Source organism: Musa acuminata, chromosome BXJ3-7, assembly GCF_036884655.1.
Source record: "Musa acuminata AAA Group cultivar baxijiao chromosome BXJ3-7, Cavendish_Baxijiao_AAA, whole genome shotgun sequence".
NCBI classification, from domain to species: Eukaryota; Viridiplantae; Streptophyta; class Magnoliopsida; order Zingiberales; family Musaceae; genus Musa; species Musa acuminata.
The window spans coordinates 4,134,733-4,153,690 of record NC_088355.1 but is presented as its reverse complement, the minus strand read 5'-3'; the positions used below and the strand labels follow the sequence as shown (position 1 = coordinate 4,153,690).

The window sequence follows — 18,958 nt, the reverse complement described above, 5'->3', positions numbered from 1 at the left end:
TTTGATAGACTAATAATATCATATTTTATATAAGAGATATTAAAGTCATATAATATTGTTTGTACCTCCTTAGGTCACCTCAAAACTTTAGGATCATGTAGTATATTAGCATCATTACATAAAGTCGATTGACAATTAAATATCTAACGATTATATTATATCGATAAGACATCCATGATCAAATACTTATCTTAATTGTCTTCAAATAAGCTTTGAATCCGACATAAAGGTCGATGATCCTAAGGGAAGTTATAGAGTCTCTCGTGAAGCTAACCAAGGTAGAGTAGATCAATAACAAGTCCTTTAGGGTTAACTAAATTTTATGAAGGCATCAAGGTATAGGATATAAATAAAACTCGTAATATTAATAAAGATTTATTTGATAATTCTAAATGACAATCAAAACTTCATCGTGATCGATTTAAATACTCAATCTCTTCCTCTTTCAACCTGTGTTATTCTCTCCTGATAATTATGATTGTGGGGGATGTCCAGTGTACTCATTAGAGTTAGTGGTCTAAATACTCCCTATGGTGAGATGAGTTTTTTAATATACTAGTTTAGCTCATCAAAAGTGTTTTGTCATAACCAAGATCCTAGTGGAATCGATATTATTATGACTAATCATGGAATTCTCGTTGGTTCAACTTATGCGAAGGCTTGGTTAAGAACATTAATAGTAGATAAAAAATTAACCAACTATGAAATGATAGGTGGCAAAAGGTTGACTCCCAAGTCGTTAAACAATCATTCAAAGGTAAAAGATTATGGGATAAAGAATGAGTTATTCCTGATGATAATTATGATTTAGGTTAGGAAGAGTTGAATCTTAGTAATTTATGCCTCTGAATATGATATGATTTTTTTTAAGACATTTACGAAGGTCTACTTCTAAGTATGTTTTAATTGAGATATCAAGAAATCAAGGAATTCAATCCAATATCATCCAAAAAACTATATCAAGAATATAGCTATTGGTGTCCCTTCGTTCTAAGATTAATAAAGACTTACATAAAAAAATTACATGCAAGAGTAATATTAGAAAATTATATTTATTTTTTTGATATTTAAAAATATTTTTTAAAATCAATGATTAAAGAATAAATGAAAAGACATATTTGCCAAAGCTAACGAATTAAATCCATCGCCCAATAGTTGGCAAGTCTTAATGCTACCAAATTGTAATTGCCCCAATTAAATTTTTATTATTTAAATTAAAGCACACCGAGGAAAGGAAAAAAACATAAATAATTGCAAACCCTGATTTGACCTCAATTAATGGGGTTGGCCTATACGACTTGGTTATTCTTTGCTTATGGTTACGGTCTCAACTGGCCAAACTGCTTCCCAAAGGCCGCCAAACCATTGTTCGACTCTCATTTCTAAAAACAAAACACAGACACCCAAAAGAATACCAAAGAACGCAGACCGTACGATATACCAGAAACCAAGGTTTCACGGTTCGGATCGATTGAGTGTTTGTTTTGGTGATTTGTTGCGGTGCAAAATGCGTTATTGCCGTAACAGGACTATTGTTGACGGGTGAACTGCAGCCGTCCGATGGGGCATCTCAACCTTTCCGTTGACAGATATTTGACGACGCCATGTGCAGAGAAAAGCCTTTCCACCTTCCATTCTTTGCGCCTTCCTCGCAGATCCTCCGGCTTCCATCTTCCTCCATGGCCGCCGCCGCTCGCCGCCTCTCTGCAGCATCTCTCCCCCTCCGCCACCATCACCTCCTCCTCCGGCCTTTCGCCTCATCCGCTAGCGGCCAGCCCCCGATCGCCGTCGAGACCAGCGTCCCGTTCACTGGGCACAAGATCGAGCCACCCTCGCGCCTCGTCGACACCACACCCTCCGAGCTGCTCTCCTTCTTCCGCGACATGACTTTGATGCGCCGCATGGAGATCGCCGCTGACTCTCTCTATAAGTCCAAGCTCATCCGCGGGTTCTGCCACCTCTACGACGGCCAGGAGGCCGTCGCCATCGGCCTCGAGGCGGCCATCACCAAAAAGGACGCCATCATCACCGCCTACCGCGACCACTGCATCTTCCTCGCCCGCGGAGGGTCTCTCGTCGAGTCCTACGCCGAGCTCATGGGCCGCCGCTCCGGGTGCTCCAAGGGAAAGGGCGGATCGATGCACTTTTACAAGAAGGATTCGGGATTCTTCGGTGGCCACGGGATCGTTGGCGCCCAGGTGCCGCTTGGATGCGGCCTTGCCTTCGCCCAGAAGTACACCAAGGAGGGGACCGTTTCTTTTGCGTTGTATGGTGACGGGGCTGCGAACCAAGGACAGCTGTTTGAGGCCCTCAACATCTCGGCGCTTTGGGACTTGCCGGTCATTTTGGTCTGCGAGAACAATCACTGTGAGTACGAGATGACTAGGCGCGGGTGGAAGGAAAACGAGGTTTTCCTTTGTTGATGAGCTAATTGCGTTTGTACTTTTGCAGATGGAATGGGAACAGCCGAATGGAGGGCCGCGAAGAGCCCTGCCTATTACAAAAGAGGGGATTACGTCCCTGGTTTGAAGGTGACTTGGATGAAATCCTCGTTATTTTCTATTACATCATTCATCTTATATCATAAATGAAATATGCCCTTGGATGTCACAAGTTAGACTGTGTTAATATATCAATCAAAATTAAATCGGTTGTAGATATATAAGATTTCATTGCTTGATCAGAAATTCGTTTTATGTTGCAAGAGATTCTACTTCTTACTAAGAACTAATAAATGGTGCAATGAGAACTAGCATTTTCGCTCGCTTCTTTCTCATGTTTGGTAGAACAGCAGTGTATATATCGGGTTAAGAAGGAAACAGGAGTTGGTGATGATGACAAATTGCATATAACAAGAGAGTGTAAACTATCCAAAAAGGCATTCAAACAAATATAATGATGGTAATTGCTATGTGAGATCAAGGCATGGAGAGAGCTCTGTTATATGTCATCAAAAGCAAGGATGAATGTGCTATTTCTTAACCATGCATGGTTTATTGATTTCTTTGAGCATATATATTTTATACATTTTCAAAAAGAGAGATAAGCAGGGGTTAGAGTCCTGAGAGGATAGGGTGATGTGAGGGATCTCTATTGCGTGTACGATCAAGTCTTGGTGTATAGGTCCATGCTGGTGCCTATTGTTCCCAGATTCCATGACACAAAACCGAAGAACATGGTGGTGGTGTTGGAACTGGCACTTAAGTATATGACATGATTGAGCACACCAGAAATATCATAGTGTGTATAACGTCCTCATTAGTGTCCACAGTAGTTCAGGATCAGTATACATCAATTTTTTGCACATGTTTGATTATGATTACTACATGTAGTCAGCACATTTTGTCTGTTTGGTTGACTTAAGTCAGATTCTATATTTTGCAAAATATGTTTGCCTTGAAAATAGATCACAAGTGTCTTAGGTGCTGTGCAGGAAAATGGCATATCTAGTGTCTATCATCAAAGGGGCTGTCAGGATTAAAACTAAGAGTATATTACTTGAAAAGAATCAATGTTTTAAAATTAGTTTATCTTCTCATAATACAGTGCTTTCCTGAACAGGTTGACGGAATGGATGTTCTTGCTGTTAAGCAAGCATGCAAATTTGCAAAGGAGTATGCTTTGCAAAATGGACCCATTGTGAGTGTTAGCCTTTTAAATTTAACTCTCATTCAGCTAGAAGTTTTCCACATGTTTAGAGATCAATTTCAAAAATGGTTTTTTCTTTTTCTATGACTTGGAAGCATCTTTTATTGTTTCAGATTGGACCTATTAATGTACATACAGAGAATGATGAGTAATAAAGATAATTACACTAATGTTTCATTAAGGTGATAGATTCTGAAGCTTCCAGATACAACAATTATCTGTGTATTACCATTTAATCTTCTGATTGTCATATTCATGAAACTTAAAACTGTGACATAATCTCTCTGACTATGTATTCAGGAAGTTGGTCTGATGTTTTTTTATTCTCTATGGCACATGTTTCTCTTCCTCCCATTCTACTGCTTCATCATTTGAAGATGTATCATCTGTCAGAGACATGTTCTGGTCTTACTAGAATTTATAATTGGACAAATTAGTTTAGAAGATTGAAGAATGTGGTATGTAATTTTGGTCTCAAGTGCTGAGGAACTGGAGGTACTCACAAGCCAAATGGAAATTTACCCCTTTGATATTCTCACCTACATATTTATACATACTGTTTCAATAGTCTATTCATACATACTGTTTTGTTAGTGCATCTTTTATTCTTTTTCCTCTTTTTTTAGGGCAACTTCTTTAGGATTGAATAACTAGTTGTTCCCATCTGGCTTTCAAGTATGCGAGCTTTCAAGCTTACATGTAACCAAGTTGCTAAACTTTTGTGTTGTTTATTTGAGACATCAAATCTTAATGCCGGCACCAACACAGCTAATGGTTTCTATTGCCTAGTGGTCCTAATTTGGACTAATATGTTGGCATGCCATGTAGCACATGAACTTCAATGAATATTTTAACTTTATTTTTGAAGCTCATTGACCACTACTTACTGGTTTAATAGATTGCCACAATCAATACCAGATTGGTATTTTGAACTTATCATTCCTATTACTGGTATTGACATAAGTAGTAATATTTTGATTGTCATCATAATCATCCAAAACCTTTTTTATGATTTATAAATAATTGTAAATTTGCAAAGGCATGAAGGATCGATTCATTATGCACCTTGTATAATCAATGACATCTGGATGAGCTGCCATAAATAGGAATATTTGGTAATCAACATCTATTGTGATAAAGAATGAAATCGATATTTGTTAGATGGGGAAAAGAGCTTTGAAACAACATGAGAGAGAGAGAGAGAGAGAGAGAGAGAGAGATGATGTTCACAAGCTATACACATCATACTTGAAGAATTATCCCCGGCTACATCAAAGTGCAACACCACTTACTAGAACTGATACCATCTAATCAAAGAGATACAATTATTTAATGAATAATGCAATCCATGAATTTCCATCATTGACATTGCAAGACCTTCAAAATATGTAATATTAAGTGATTACACTTTTGCTCACCTGATGATCCATCCTTGCACAGACTAGTGAAAGTATGTAAAAGTTTCTATATTCTAGTTCAGGATTCTCTGGTTGTGAGTTAGCATTTTGATCTAGGATGTTTTCTTTCATTTTATTCTTTTTACTTGGACCCGAGTACCTAGATTTCTGTATTTTATCACTCCTTTAGTAGAACTGTTCGTGTGCTGTCCTCATAGACATAAAGCGAAAATCATGAATAAGACCTGATGTGTTGCCAGAAGCAAAGAACATTTAATGCTTGTGTTCTGTGTGTCCTTTATGCTCAGTTTCAAATAATACTGAAGTATCATAGGAATAGAAGTAAGTGGTGCTACTATGTATTTTTGTATAACTCATGATTTTGCCCGAGATACTAGTGATGTGACAGGTGAGAATTTTTTGCACCAAAGGCCTCGATGAGCCATGAAAGAATATTCCATTTATCAAGATCCACATCACTTAAGCTACTTTGTGAGGAATTTTACACGTATTTATTATGTACTTTGTATAGTCATGGACATGTTATATTTCACACCTGCTAGGGAAACAAATATGGATATCCTGTTTGTCCAGGGATCATCTGGGTTTCTTTTTTTATAATGAATATTAGTCACCAGTCAACAGATACATGATTAACATACTTGGGAAACAAGTTGTTTCACATGATGGCATTTGCAGATTAGAAATTTTGGCTAGCATTCTTGTACGAGATCATAGCTTGTAAAACATGTACTGTAATCATAGAGGTTGTATGTAAAGTTTTATGCTTCTTTTTTTATTCATTCAAGGAGATGATTTGTTTCTTTTTCTTTTCTCATTTGTTGTTTCGTCATGCAGATTCTTGAGATGGACACGTACAGGTACCACGGTCATTCCATGTCAGATCCTGGAAGCACTTATCGCACCCGTGATGAGATCACTGGCGTGAGGCAGGTTAGTTGGATTCGACTTTTGGAGCCATCCATGGGATTGATTCCTCTCATGCAAGTCTTTTACCAATATATGTTGATTATGCCACTCGTAGGAGCGTGATCCTATTGAAAGAATCAGGAAGTTGATATTGTCCAATGAGGTAGCCACTGCCTCTGATCTCAAGGTAGTACATATCCCTATAACATTTTTCTAAAGGAGCCTTTACACAAAATAAGGGCTAGTCATACTCCCTCTCACCACTGGAATATTCAATATGTTCTTCTACAAATGTTTGTGCAGGATATCGAGAAAGAAGTCAGGAAGGAAGTAGACGATGCCATTGCTCAAGCGAAGGTGCCTACTATATTGGAATTCGGCTATAATGTTTGGATTAAGATTAAAATAACATTTTCCTTCCGCTCATCAGATTCTCTTACTCCAATTTTCAGGAAATCCCAATGCCTGATCCTTCTGAGCTATTTACCAATGTATATGTAAAGGGTTTTGGTGCAGAGGTGAGTGAGCATACTTGTAGTTGTCTGAAGGAATTAGTGTTTATTATTTCTCTGAGTGAGCTTTGGACGGTATTAGTTCATCTTTATTGTCATTGTGGCACAAATTAGCTCATTGAAACTTATTTACAAGTATATAATCAATCTTGTAAGATTGCTAACTTCTATATGCATTTTCTTAGCAATATTTTTTTGGCTGCAAAGTTGGATTGACACTGCGTTTTGCTTACAGGTGTTTGGTGCTGATAGGAAGGAGGTGAAAGCTGTTCTTCCATGAATCAAGCAAACATTGATACAATGAAGATTCTTTTCTCATGAAAGCTCTTAAAAATAAACAAGGAAACTGAAATTTTCTGATTGGTGTGCATTTCGGCATCCAACAGAGCTTTTCTAGATGTATCCATTCCTTGTGCATTTCTTCAATTATAACCCATCTGTGGATGTCAAGATTTCTTGAAACTGAGCTAATTTACAGTCATGTGCTAGATTTACTTCCTGATGATCTTTTTTATACTTCCGATGTACCTCCAACTATTTTTCCTATTGGCTTGGACAATCAAGAACGACGATTATTTCTCTCAGCGGAAGCCCTTCTAGGGGAAGCAAGGCATCTTATATTGGTTTCTCTCTCTCTGGCTCTCTCTCTATCTGTGCTTTTACGTGAAATTATTTGTTAAATTAAGTATATTTTCTTGTTAACTTTGTATAAATTTCATGCTAATTATAAAAAAAGGATGAGCAAATTTTTGAAAAAAAAAACTTTTGTTTTTAAGAATTTTTTAGATAGCATCTTAACTTTAAAGAATTTTCATAAAGCATTTTTGGATATGTGAAAAGATCATTTTATTTTTATCTTCGTTGGACCATTGGTACCTCCTCTTTGTGTCGTTGTCATCTTTATACCCTTATCAAATCTCATGGATATCACGAACATTCATGTCAATCTTATTCGTCTCCATAAGGATAGTTATCGATAAAAGTAGAATGATTATTTAAAAAATATTTTGAGAGAATTTTAAAAATTAAGATATTATTTGAAAAAAATTTAAACTTATGATTTATTTTTTGTTTTCCGAGAGTTCACCCCAAAAAGATTGGCTCGTCAATTTACATATAGGCTTCCGCTTCATGGATGGCGTATTAGCTCGGTGATTGGCTGGTCCTTCGAAGCAAACGAAAAATTGACACCGACTCTTAATCTGGTAATTGGAAATGGCGAAATTGATATAATTTTATTATGGTAATTATTCCACTTACCAGATTTATCTCGTGTCGTATATACTTTTTTCCTAAACAAAAAAGAAAATTCCTGCTTAGTTTTATATGACAGATAAAGAACTTTACTTTTCAGGGGCTCTATTTCCTTGTCACTTGTATGTGGCGTGGGAAAAGTGCCCTCTCGTGATGGAACTCGGGAGAGACGCCAAGCCGGAAGCATCTGCACCAATAAAACGTGTACGGGACACGTGCGACAGATAGGTATACTTTCCCAGACATGGAAACATTACTACCAGAGTCGAAACACACATCAGTAGACAGCATAAAGCTTCGGCGTCCTACCACATCACTGCGACGACATGGATATGGTAAACAAGGTGACACGAACAGCAGCGACCGGAACGAACTACACAGGCATCCTGTCTCCCCTACCTATAACTACCCAGCACTGTAAGCGGCATACATGGCCGTGGGAGGCGGGGAACGACCACCGCTATCAGAGCAAAGCTTGGCCCGAACCTTCGTGATGTAGGCCTCTGCTCTCCCGTCGACGCCGTCCCCTTCGTCGCCCGGCTCCATCAAGTAGTTCGCGCAGCGGCTCTCGGGCTCCACCAGCTTCATGGCCCTCGCGGTGGGAGGCGGAAGCGGGGCGCCGGGCGCGATCCTCGCGGGCGCCGCCCGGGTCGTCCCGAGCGCCATCTTGGCGAGCGCCAGGACCGAGGCCTTGAACACGTTGCCGGAGATGGCGGTCGATCTCTCGCGCATGGACGCGTGCTTGCGCCTGGCCATGAGTAGTAAGTAGCTCACTCACTCGTCTGGTGTTTTTGGTTGGGGCTTCGGAGGGATATCTGCAGTGGAAGGGGAATGCCCAAGGCTTATATATCCGCCTCGTAGGAATCATTGATGGGGAATTGCGTTGCGTATGCCCGCGCCCGAGTAATAGTAACATTCAATGATGAGCGTGGGGTGCGCCGTTATCGGTTTCAACTTGTGCCGCAAGCCACAGAGAGAGCGCCCTCAAGGTGTTTGCTATTATGACTCCCAATTTTTAGTCCTGCCTTGTACGTGAGCCTAACTGCTCCAGTTCACAAAGTGGCTTCGGCAGGAGGGTCGCAGATGGTGCCATTGATCATGACGTGGGAATCGGACATGATTGCATATCTCCTCGGTATGTTCTTATGGATGATCACGGATCGGCTTTACTTTTGTGGCGTCCTCGGAGAAAAAGAGACGGCTCGAGACAAACATCCGTAGAGATGCTTCACGAGTGCAACGAGAGGGACCCAACTCAGGGTATAATGACACATACATACGAGCAGCATACAAAAAGCTGAGAGGTGTTGGGTGCAGTAACCTCAGATATGGAAGGGGTGCGTTTATTCCTTCTCGTGATTGCTTCGTGCAGGAGGAGTAACGTTTACAGGTCCATTAGGTTGGCTTCATGTTACTTGGGTGGATTCGAGATGACAAATGGCCTACCTCAACAGGGGAATGTCTCGTGTGGTGGTCGGAGACAACGACATAAGGACTGCAGATGAAGCAAAGAGGTGGATTCGTCTGGTCGCTATCAGCTTTGGAGCACGTCCGGATCAAAGTGAGAGGTTCGTATTCTTCGTCCGCTTGATGTTTCTTTCTGTCTCTTCATAGCAAAGGTAAGTCCGTGTTTAGCGTCTGACATAACAAGGAATAGTTGGCACGATGATAAATATAGGGTACTGCACTAATTTTACTTGAATTTGAACTTGACTACTAATCCAGTGACTTCTCAGAACTTAGAATCATGGATTATCATGGTGTATTTTCCTCTAGAAATTTAGAGACAAATTCCATACCAGTATTGTTAACACCATACATGAGATTGTTGGACAAGTCTTAAGCATAATTTATGAAGTTATTTAGATCACCTGATAGATTAATCCTTGGAAACTTTTTTTGCACAAAATACCACCATGTCTTTCTTATTGTTCTTCAGTACGAGGCATGTCCCTGTGGCTTTGGTTAACATACATATATTTCACAACTGCGCTGCCTCGAGTCATAATCCACAACATTATTATCTATAGCTCCATCATATCAAAACCATGCACATTTAATTTGTACTATTAACTGAAAGGGCATATATCCTGTTCACATTTATTTTTCCCACTAGCATCTGTGTTAGATAGTCTACCAAACTCCATGCACCATAAACACACTTGCACAAGCCTAAAGTGAGCAGCCTTCTTTGGTAAGCACAAAGACACTGCCAGCGTCGCCTCTTGAGATTCTTAACTCCTCGTCGAGATAGGTGGTTAGCAACCAGGATTGAACATTAGTGTTGTTTATTGGTATTTTTAGCGGCGGCTGTCCTGAGATGGTCCGAGCCACAGATGCTGCTGCATTCTGGATGGAACTGATGACGCCATTGAACGGAGAGAGGTCGATATTCTGCCCCAGGAACTCTACTTTGTCAGGTATAACGATGTCATCTGTTAGCTGTGGGGTTCCAATTATGCCTTCCTCGAATTTGATCTGGAGACAGCAGTAAACATGCCAACATGAGTCATGATATAACAAGGTGGAACTAGGCAACAAGAAAATAACATCCAAGATATCAGGTACAATCTTGTTTCTCTGATGGTATGTAAAAGTGAGTCAAAATTCATTGGTTTAAATCTTCAAGCTGCACACTAGTGTAGACTTAAGAGGATTAGCATTGACCTAGGAGGATAAGGAGAAAGCCCACATCAATTGGTAGCAAGCAAAAAACTACATACTCATGAATACATTTTAATACACGTCCTATGATCTAACAAGTCAAGGCCTTCATTAAGAGTAATCTAAAACATTTATGAGAAGATATAATTTGCTTTTATTTTTTTGGTTTCTTGCATGTCCCAGTACATTCTTTTACCCTCCTATTTTCCTTCTTCGGTGTTGTTTTTGTTGTTAGGGAAGGTAGGGGAATGATGTAGAAACCTAATCTAGTCAAGTGCTTTCAAAGAAAGAACTTGGATCTCCATCCTATATCTGAGGATTCACCCAGTTAACTACAGGTACTGCTAATTGCAAGAACATTCTACAAAGCCAAAGAACACTAATAACTAGTCATAAACAGTTTGATAATACCAACTTTACACAAGCAGTGATCTGATAATACAAAACAACCCTAATTTGCACTTCCTGACCTGAAGAAGATTTTCTTAGAAGATGCAGGCCCCCTTTGTTGTTGTAAATCACAGAAAGTTCAAAATTCTTCCATTTCTACATTTATTGTTCTATAGATTTATCTGCTACTAATTGATTGATTTTGTCAGAGAACAGGGGAACGCAGTATTCTGCAACCATCTCAATTAGAATCCAGCGAACTGCTTGACATCTGGAGGAGGAGAAATATAGTATGCCCTCGATTTTATCATTAAATCTTGTAAGAATTGAGCTAGAGATAATTTCCAGTGAGATTTCTCCCAAATCAAATTCTCATTAGCAATTGGGACCTAAACGTTCTTGATTGGCAGACATATCATTGATGACATGATTGAACTCTTGCAGATCATTAAGTAAGGAGCAATGTTTTGCAGAATTAGGAGGCTGCGGATGGCATGGGGAGTGTCGGAGACAGGATACCTGCACTCTCTTCGGACTACGGACTTCGAATTTGGCATTGGTGGTGACGGAGGTTGTCGCCAGAGGCCCCGAAAACTTCACCGAGTTCTGCACCGTAAAGCTCTCCGAATCAATAGTCTGCGATATCTCGTCCACCTTCACCAGCTCCGGCAGCCGCCCCGACGACAAAAGGGGGAACAATCCCGAGAACGAAGTGTAACTGCGTCCGCGACCAAATTGATCGATGAGAATGAGCGAGAAGAAGGATTTCATCCAAGATCTGGAATCTTACGCGAGGATCCATTTGCCGTTGAGGAGGGCGAGGGCGTCGGTGGGTGCGGGCGTAGGGTTCTTGGCCTCGAGCTGGGTGATGACCTCCAGGATCTCCGCTCTCGTCTCGCTTGACGCCTTCAGCCCCCGGTCCGTCCCGTACAGCAGATCAATCAGCTTCTTCTTCAGCTCGCCAGCCTCGCTCACTGCCGGCGGCTGCGCCACCGCCACGCCGCCCTCCTCGCCCAGCTCGTCGTCGTCGACCATCGCGCGGGTTCGGAACGGGGCTGGGGTTAGCAGCTGCATCCCGATGCCCCTCAAGGTGGGGGCTTTCAGGTGGAGGACACTGGGGGCGAGGTGTGGGCGGCCATCAGCCACCACTGAGAAGGGAGCCTTAATGGCCAAGAGATTCCAAGACGCCACCGCAGACATGGAGCAACTCTTGAAACGCCGACCGCCTTTGCGGTCTCGCCTTACCGTCTTCTTCGTTGGGCGATTGATACGGGTGGGTTGTTATATTAACTTTTTAACATCCACTAGCTGCGCAACGCGTGGAAGGAGGTAACGAGTACTTCAAAACAATTATTTCCTACACGTACGTTCTGAATACCTGCTTTCTGATTCGTTGGAGCCTGTGCGGGACCCAACTATGAGTCGACTTTCACAATGGTCGGAGTATAAACGTGTAGATAAACGTACCGGAAGCTAATTTTATATTTTTCTTTGTTTTGGGTGGTGGCAGGACGCTACGCAATCGGTCGGGGCGGATATTTTCTGAAGTCGATCGTTCTAGAAACATCTCGCGGCGCACGTGCTCACGTGAGGCATCAACCCTGAAAACTGAGAAATACAATGAGGTAAGATTTGTATTTGTCATATCATGTTGATTATTTATTTATGAAACTTAAGTCAAATTGGTTATATATATATATATATATGTATATAAATATATATATATACATATATATATATATGTGTGTGTGTGTGTGTAGATCTCATCCAATCCACATATATATATATATATATATATATATATATATATATATATATATATATATATATATATATATATATATGTGTGTGTGTGTGTGTGTGTGTGTGTGTGTGTGTGTGTGTGTAGATCTCATCCAATCCACATTTCATCCTTATCTGGACTTGATAATGTGCATAAGTCCCACCCAACCCAATGTTAACCCAAGCTTCAAAATTATATTAGCAGTCACAAATTTTTACTAACTGAATTGGATGACATTCTCTTTAATAAGATTCAAATCATTAATCTTGATTAGATGGACATGATTTATTTACTTCTAGACCAATATTTTAAATATAAATTTTATCGTATGAGATAAAAATTAAATGATATTCATTATATACTAACTTACATATTTACCTAATAATTACTTTCTGCTACTCTCTCCATATAAATGACTAGAACAACTCAAGAACAAAAAGATTTTACAGAAATTCGAAAACTAAACATCCAAATGATATATGTATATCAGAAGTAATGCCAATCCCATTTCTGTCAAGAAGTAAGTTGTGTGAGGACCGAGTAATATTGTATATTTTAGTGAGAACTGGTATATATTTACATGTATAAAACCTTCAGCTCAGAAAATGTAGTATACAGACTCCAAGTACCACATAGAGGAACAGAAGTCGTAAACATAATGAGAAACTGGACAGCAGCTAAGGGATGGATCAACAGCTTATATATACAAGACCTTAGAAACTGTACAGACACACACAAAGAGGAAGAACAAGAAGGAGCTGAATGAAGGAGAAGATATGGCTTCAGGAGATCCCAATTGTCTTGCCCAGAAGCCACAAGAACAGAGAAATTTCAAGCGTGAATAGGGTGCAAAGCCAGGAGCGATCCACCGTGAATCCAAATATGGTGATTCCTGCCCCATTGTTCTCCAGGTATGTCACTGCAACCAATCCAAGAAGAATCGAGTCAGATTTTTATGTGATCAAACCCACAAGCAGGATGGGATTTAAATGAGCTCAACCAAGTGCTTGTCGCTTCTGAAACGAAATGGTGTGGACATGAGGATGTACGATCTTCGTGTCCTCCAATTCGTCCTCCTCGCTGTCCTCTTCCTCGTCGGAGTCACCGTCGCCACCGGTGATGACCTCAGAGGCTGCCTCGGGGTCTATAGAGAAAGACTCGACGGTGGCACAGCCATGCCACTTCGCGGCGTGGCTTGTGAGGGCTTGAGCTTTGTGGGTTATTTTTGCTGCACTGTGCAGGCAGATAAGCATGCCGGTCACAAGCACAATTGAGCAGGGCTGCAAGTAGGAACACCAAATGCATATTTAAGTTTCCTCTCATATTCACCGTGGAATTCAACTACTTATATAAATTAATCAACCACTCACCGCGAGCTCTCCGATGTTAAAGAGGTTGTCGTCGGAGTGCGGTCGGGTGATGACCAAGACGGCCGCAAATTGGCTCGCTGTCACTAGTATCAACCCCCAGAGGATGAACCCGCGGAACCTGTGACTGATCACTTTGAGCTGCCTCCTCAAGCGGAGGTGCTCGTTGAGCACCGCCACCGCCTCCGACTCCGCCTGGAACGCCACCGCGAACTCCTGCAGCCGCAGGATCTGCAGGTGGCAGATGGACCGGAACATCACGCACACCACGAAGAAGCTCGCGGCGCGGTAGGTCCACGATGCTAGTTCCAGCGCGCACGCGACGCAGCTGGTGGCCACCCGGTTCCCCAGGAAGGGGATCCGGATGGCGCTGAAGGAGTACCACCAGAGCTTGTAGGCGACCTCGGCGGCGCAGCATGGCGCGATGAAGAGCGCGAGGAGGCGGAAGGAGCTACGGAGCTGGGCGGCGTAGGCGAGGCGGACGCGGGCGCTCTGGCCGGGGAGCTTGTTGAGGAAGAAGAAGTGGCAGAGGCCATAGCGGTGGGTGGCGGCGGAGAGGGTGAGGAAGGAGAGGGCGGCGGCCACGGTGAGGGAGAGCTGGACGACGAGGTCGTAGGGGCGGCGGTAGGAGAGCATGAAGTGGGCCATGGCTGGGACGGCCACGGCGAGGACGAAGAGGGCCACCCACGAGACCACCGCGAGGACGGCGTTCGACTGGTCTTGACACATCCACCTGAGGCAGGACCGGAGCCAGTAAAGCTCGTCGTCGCGGCGCGACTCGATCGCCGGGAGGAGCGGCGCCGCTGGCTCCGACTCCATCGTTGCCGTTACTCCCTAACTTTCGATGTGTTCGACGTATTGACCTCTGAGTTGTGCACGGTGAGAAACGATCGCCAACATAGGGGAGAAGAAGAAGAACACAGAGAAACAGAAACTGATTTGAATCGTCTTGTTAGTAACCCCGGGAAGGAGAAGGAATCATCATGAGATAGGACAACCTTTAACGGTCATCTTTGATGCACGGAAGAAACAGAGAAGGATTAAGTAGTAATAATAAAAGAAGATAAAAACAAATTGAGGAATCGAGAAAACACGATTGAGAGAAATCTTATTCTTGTAATAAAAGAAAAGGTATTGCACATTTAATGCTTACCGAGTCAATCAGGGAGAAAGGCTTTGAAAAATTATGGTCTTATAGTCTCTTTGTATCGACCCAAGTACAAGAATAGAAAGGATGAAAATACAAGGATGAAAACATATACATATAACATTAATTTATATCTTGTCTTCTTTCGAGAAGATATACTTTCATATTTGTTATTTGTTATTTTTATAATTATTATTGAAATAAGAGCAGGATTGTATGAGATGTTGTCTATGTGGCAGTTTGAATATATAAATCTATATATTTGTCTTGTTAGATAATTTTCCTACTTGTTTGTATTCCTATTTTGTAATTTAATAATCGTTTTCTTTATTCTTTTCTTTTTTACTTCTTCATAATCAATATAGGAAACTGAATATTATTTCTTCTTTTTATACCTTAGACATTAGCCAGGGTTGAGGTTTTAAAACCAAATCTGACATATTTTGAAGGTCTCAATCAGCTTGATCGATAAAGATCTTGATAGTTTATCGTTAGGTCATAGACTTAAATCTCATCTTCGGTGTTTATCTTTTTAAAAAAATAAAAAATCTAAAAAATTAAAATAGGATTATATTGGATGTTGCTATGTGACAATGTGAATATGTTAGTTGAACTGGACTATTGATTTATCTAGACATTTTTTCTTTCCTTGCCTGGTATAAATATGAAATATATCTTGGTTTCAATCTACTCCCCCTAATCTAAAAGCATTCATCTCATACTACCACATGACATGTTCGCGCGATCATAGGTTTGACTTGTCATAGTTCTTTTATGATTCATGTACAATCTGAATTCAATTGTCTATATATCATTTGCCAAGAGATCTCTCTATGATACCATCTATTTTGTTTGTCTAAGATATTTCCTACTTTATCTTTCCTTCTTTAAGACATTATAGGTGGTGAAGGTGATATTAGAGAATTAAATGGAGTATTATTTTATGATTCGTCTTCAATATTGATGACTCTAATGCATGGAAGGTGAAGTTCATATGATAAAGTGTGTTGTCTTCTAATAGTGCTGCACAAATAATGTGTGTACATCTTTCAAAATCAAGATAGGAATTATACTCCACTTATGTGTGTTCAAATCTAATCACTTCAATGCTGATAAGAGGACAACAAGGATAAGACAAGTGTCCATCTTAGTGCATCAGTAGAGTTATTGCATTGATGTCTAAGAACAAGTGTGTGTACATTACTGAAGAAACTCAACCCACCATGTCCTGTTCTCGTCCTTTTAGTCTCTTTATGACTGACTGTATCGGAGGGTGTTTGATGGCTTGAATATACGATGAATTCATTTGACAATATATATAAACATCAGACAGTAGAAGATAGACGAGGGTGTGGCGTCGGAAGAGGCCTCCCCTGGTGGAACGGAACCAACTCACTACCATAACCTTCCATGGCTTGTTGCTTCGGGTGAAAGGGACGATCGACAGTGACACAAACCATACGAATACGTGGTCGTATCATGTTGTTTGACATGCTGCGTACGCATAGAGACGCCAACCGCACTAAAAGTGCCCGAGAGAAAAGGGATTCGTGTCTGCAGTGATCGAGAAAGACAAGAAGCTTTGCCTGCCGCTTTCGGCTGGCTTTCATTTCGTGTCCTTCGATGGAGGTCAGCTACAGAAGCCATGCATCGAGACCTCGCTGCATGCGTGAACTCATGAGCTCAACGAAAGGTCAAACACCGAGATAATTAGCTGCCGTCGCATCTCGAGATCCACAAAATGGAGCATACGGTATCAGTACCGGAAGAATGTGATTCCAGGTTGATGAATGATATATAAATGTAGGTGAAGGAACGATTGTACTCGTATACATTTCCATGTCGAACCAAACCAGAAAGAAAGAGGGCCTTCATAGGAACTCGGCCAAGCTAGTCCTCAGTGCCTGCTTCGCCATCATACGGTTTATCTTCTCCGTGGGGTGGAACGCGTCCCAGAAGATGTACTTGTTCGCATCTTCACATGTGCATGGACTCCACTGGTCACACAGAAACCCCATCTCGAACTTCCCTGTGGCACAGCACCCCTCCTCCACATTCTCGATCCCTGAACGACACACACACACACACGTCTCTTAGATTTCATTGCTCAGTCGATCCGATGCACGACCCAATTACTCACCGTAGGAAGAAGGGCTACGAATGATGCGAAGCAAGCTGTCGTAGACGGGAGAGTATCTCAGCTTCAGCCCGGGCAAGGACGCGCACAGCCGGGCGATCAACGCCTGCAGCTTCACGTTGAAGTCCCTGGCCACCTTGTTGTACTCCTCGATGCAGCCACCACCTTGGAGGGCGTTGGTGGTTCTCTCCAACGGCAAGCAGCCGATGGCGCTGAGTCCGGTGAAGGATATCTTGCGGGCGCCCATCCTGTAGATGGCGGTGAGGAAGTCGGCGGCGCGGTCGATCAGGAAATCCTCGAACTCCTCCACGGTGAACTGTTTGAACCTCCCCGTCACCAACAAGAAGTAGTTCTCCAGGAAGTCATTGGTGCCTATGCTCACGACGTACACTGCCTCCCTTACGATGTTCCTCGCCCGTGCCTTCCCCACGTGTCTTCTTAGCTTCTTCTGATACTCCTTGAAGTACTCCACCTCCTTCCACAATGGTATCACAGACTGCATGCAAGTAATCAAGAAAAGAAGCTTGCTTTAGTTCATCTCCAGATGATAGAAACGGATGTGTCGTTGATCTACCGACTTTACTTCATCGAGGAAGCTCGACTTCATGGCCATTAAATGAGGCATGCATCGAGGCACATGGATTCCACTGACTCAGAGCACCTAACAGGACAGCCGGCACTTATTTGCCACTAAAGGCTGGCACAGGCATTTGCCGGGCGTCCTGATTCAAACGCTTGCCGTAGGCTGCTCTCACAAAGGCGATATCCATCTACTAATTTGGCAACCATGTTGACAAGGATGCTCTCTCAGAAAGCACAAAAATAAGATAGATAGATACTATGCGAAACTGTAGATCTGAAGGCTGCCGCTGCAATTCCTCTCATGAACACCACCCTAGAAATGGTATCTGCCATGAAGAATGGTCTCCAAATTGATGATCTATGTGCCCACTTCGGATTGCTGGCACTCCGTGTAATCTCATATTTTTGCTGTTACTGCATTGAGATGTAGAAATTAATATGCCATGCACAAGTGGACCGACTTACTAGCACGTCGGAGGTGGCATTGTCGAGGCCGGTGCCGGCGGAGGCGAAGCAAACTCCCTTGGCGAAGTCTCGGATGGTGTAGGCCGGGTCGAGGTACGCGGGAACAAGCGGCGGGAGGCCGAAGGCCTCCGATATGAAGTCGGTGGCGAGACGGCCGTTGCAGAAGCGACCGGTGGGGAGGCCGCCGGTGAAGTCGCGCCCGTAGGGGAGGAAGTTGCTCTTGAGGACCGTCTTGATCTGGTTGTTGTTGCCGGCGTCGACGGTGGAGTCGCCGAAGACGATGACGGCGGGGACGCGGGCGGAGGCCGCGGCAAGCGAGGAGAGGCAGAGGAGGAGGTGCAGGAAGAGGTTGGGGAAGCTGGTGGTGGCCATATCGATAGGCGCGGCAAGGAGGGGGGAAATCGAGTGGCTTTAGCTGGTAAAGAAAGGGCTGCTGCTACTGCTGCTGCTGCTGTCTTAAGAGGTTGGTCATTTAATGAAGCTGGGAATGCCACAACAGGGAAGAAGAGGGAGAGGACTGTGCCACAACAGGGAAGTAATTTATTGGACTGTTATGTTTCAGTGTCTCTCCTCGAGCTGGTGCAAAGCACAAGTGCTTCGCTAGTAACTCAGTAAAACTCCATTGCATTGCATGGCCCAGTCGATTCCATCTCTCGATGAAGCTTCAATTCTCTTCAAGTCT

General features: G+C 42.4%; 4 protein-coding genes across 4 annotated transcripts; 1 reads left to right on the top strand and 3 right to left on the bottom strand.

Moving 5' to 3' along the window:
• The first annotated feature begins 1,589 nt into the window (after positions 1–1,589).
• On the top strand, positions 1,590–6,986 carry LOC135643639 (pyruvate dehydrogenase E1 component subunit alpha-1, mitochondrial-like). Its single transcript, XM_065160850.1, has 8 exons — positions 1,590–2,367; positions 2,452–2,531; positions 3,562–3,639; positions 5,904–5,999; positions 6,091–6,162; positions 6,279–6,332; positions 6,428–6,493; positions 6,723–6,986. The coding sequence occupies exons 1-8, from the start codon at positions 1,605–1,607 to the stop codon at positions 6,765–6,767; spliced, it is 1,254 nt and encodes a 417-aa protein (XP_065016922.1). The 5' UTR covers positions 1,590–1,604; the 3' UTR covers positions 6,768–6,986.
• Positions 6,987–9,779: 2,793 nt separating this feature from the next.
• LOC135643406 (probable plastid-lipid-associated protein 2, chloroplastic) lies at positions 9,780–12,054 on the bottom strand. Its single transcript, XM_065160300.1, has 3 exons — positions 11,586–12,054; positions 11,315–11,513; positions 9,780–10,219 (listed from the first exon to the last, which is right to left on the bottom strand). Exons 1-3 carry the CDS (start codon positions 11,993–11,995, stop codon positions 9,914–9,916), a joined length of 915 nt encoding a protein of 304 aa, XP_065016372.1. The 5' UTR covers positions 11,996–12,054; the 3' UTR covers positions 9,780–9,913.
• A 1,049-nt stretch (positions 12,055–13,103) lies between these two features.
• LOC103991088 (uncharacterized) lies at positions 13,104–15,291 on the bottom strand. Its single transcript, XM_009410449.3, has 3 exons — positions 13,949–15,291; positions 13,579–13,858; positions 13,104–13,497 (listed from the first exon to the last, which is right to left on the bottom strand). The coding sequence occupies exons 1-3, from the start codon at positions 14,762–14,764 to the stop codon at positions 13,361–13,363; spliced, it is 1,233 nt and encodes a 410-aa protein (XP_009408724.2). The 5' UTR covers positions 14,765–15,291; the 3' UTR covers positions 13,104–13,360.
• Positions 15,292–16,850: 1,559 nt separating this feature from the next.
• On the bottom strand, positions 16,851–18,958 carry LOC103991090 (GDSL esterase/lipase At4g26790-like). Its single transcript, XM_018828973.2, has 3 exons — positions 18,277–18,958; positions 17,233–17,725; positions 16,851–17,157 (listed from the first exon to the last, which is right to left on the bottom strand). Exons 1-3 carry the CDS (start codon positions 18,646–18,648, stop codon positions 16,964–16,966), a joined length of 1,059 nt encoding a protein of 352 aa, XP_018684518.1. The 5' UTR covers positions 18,649–18,958; the 3' UTR covers positions 16,851–16,963.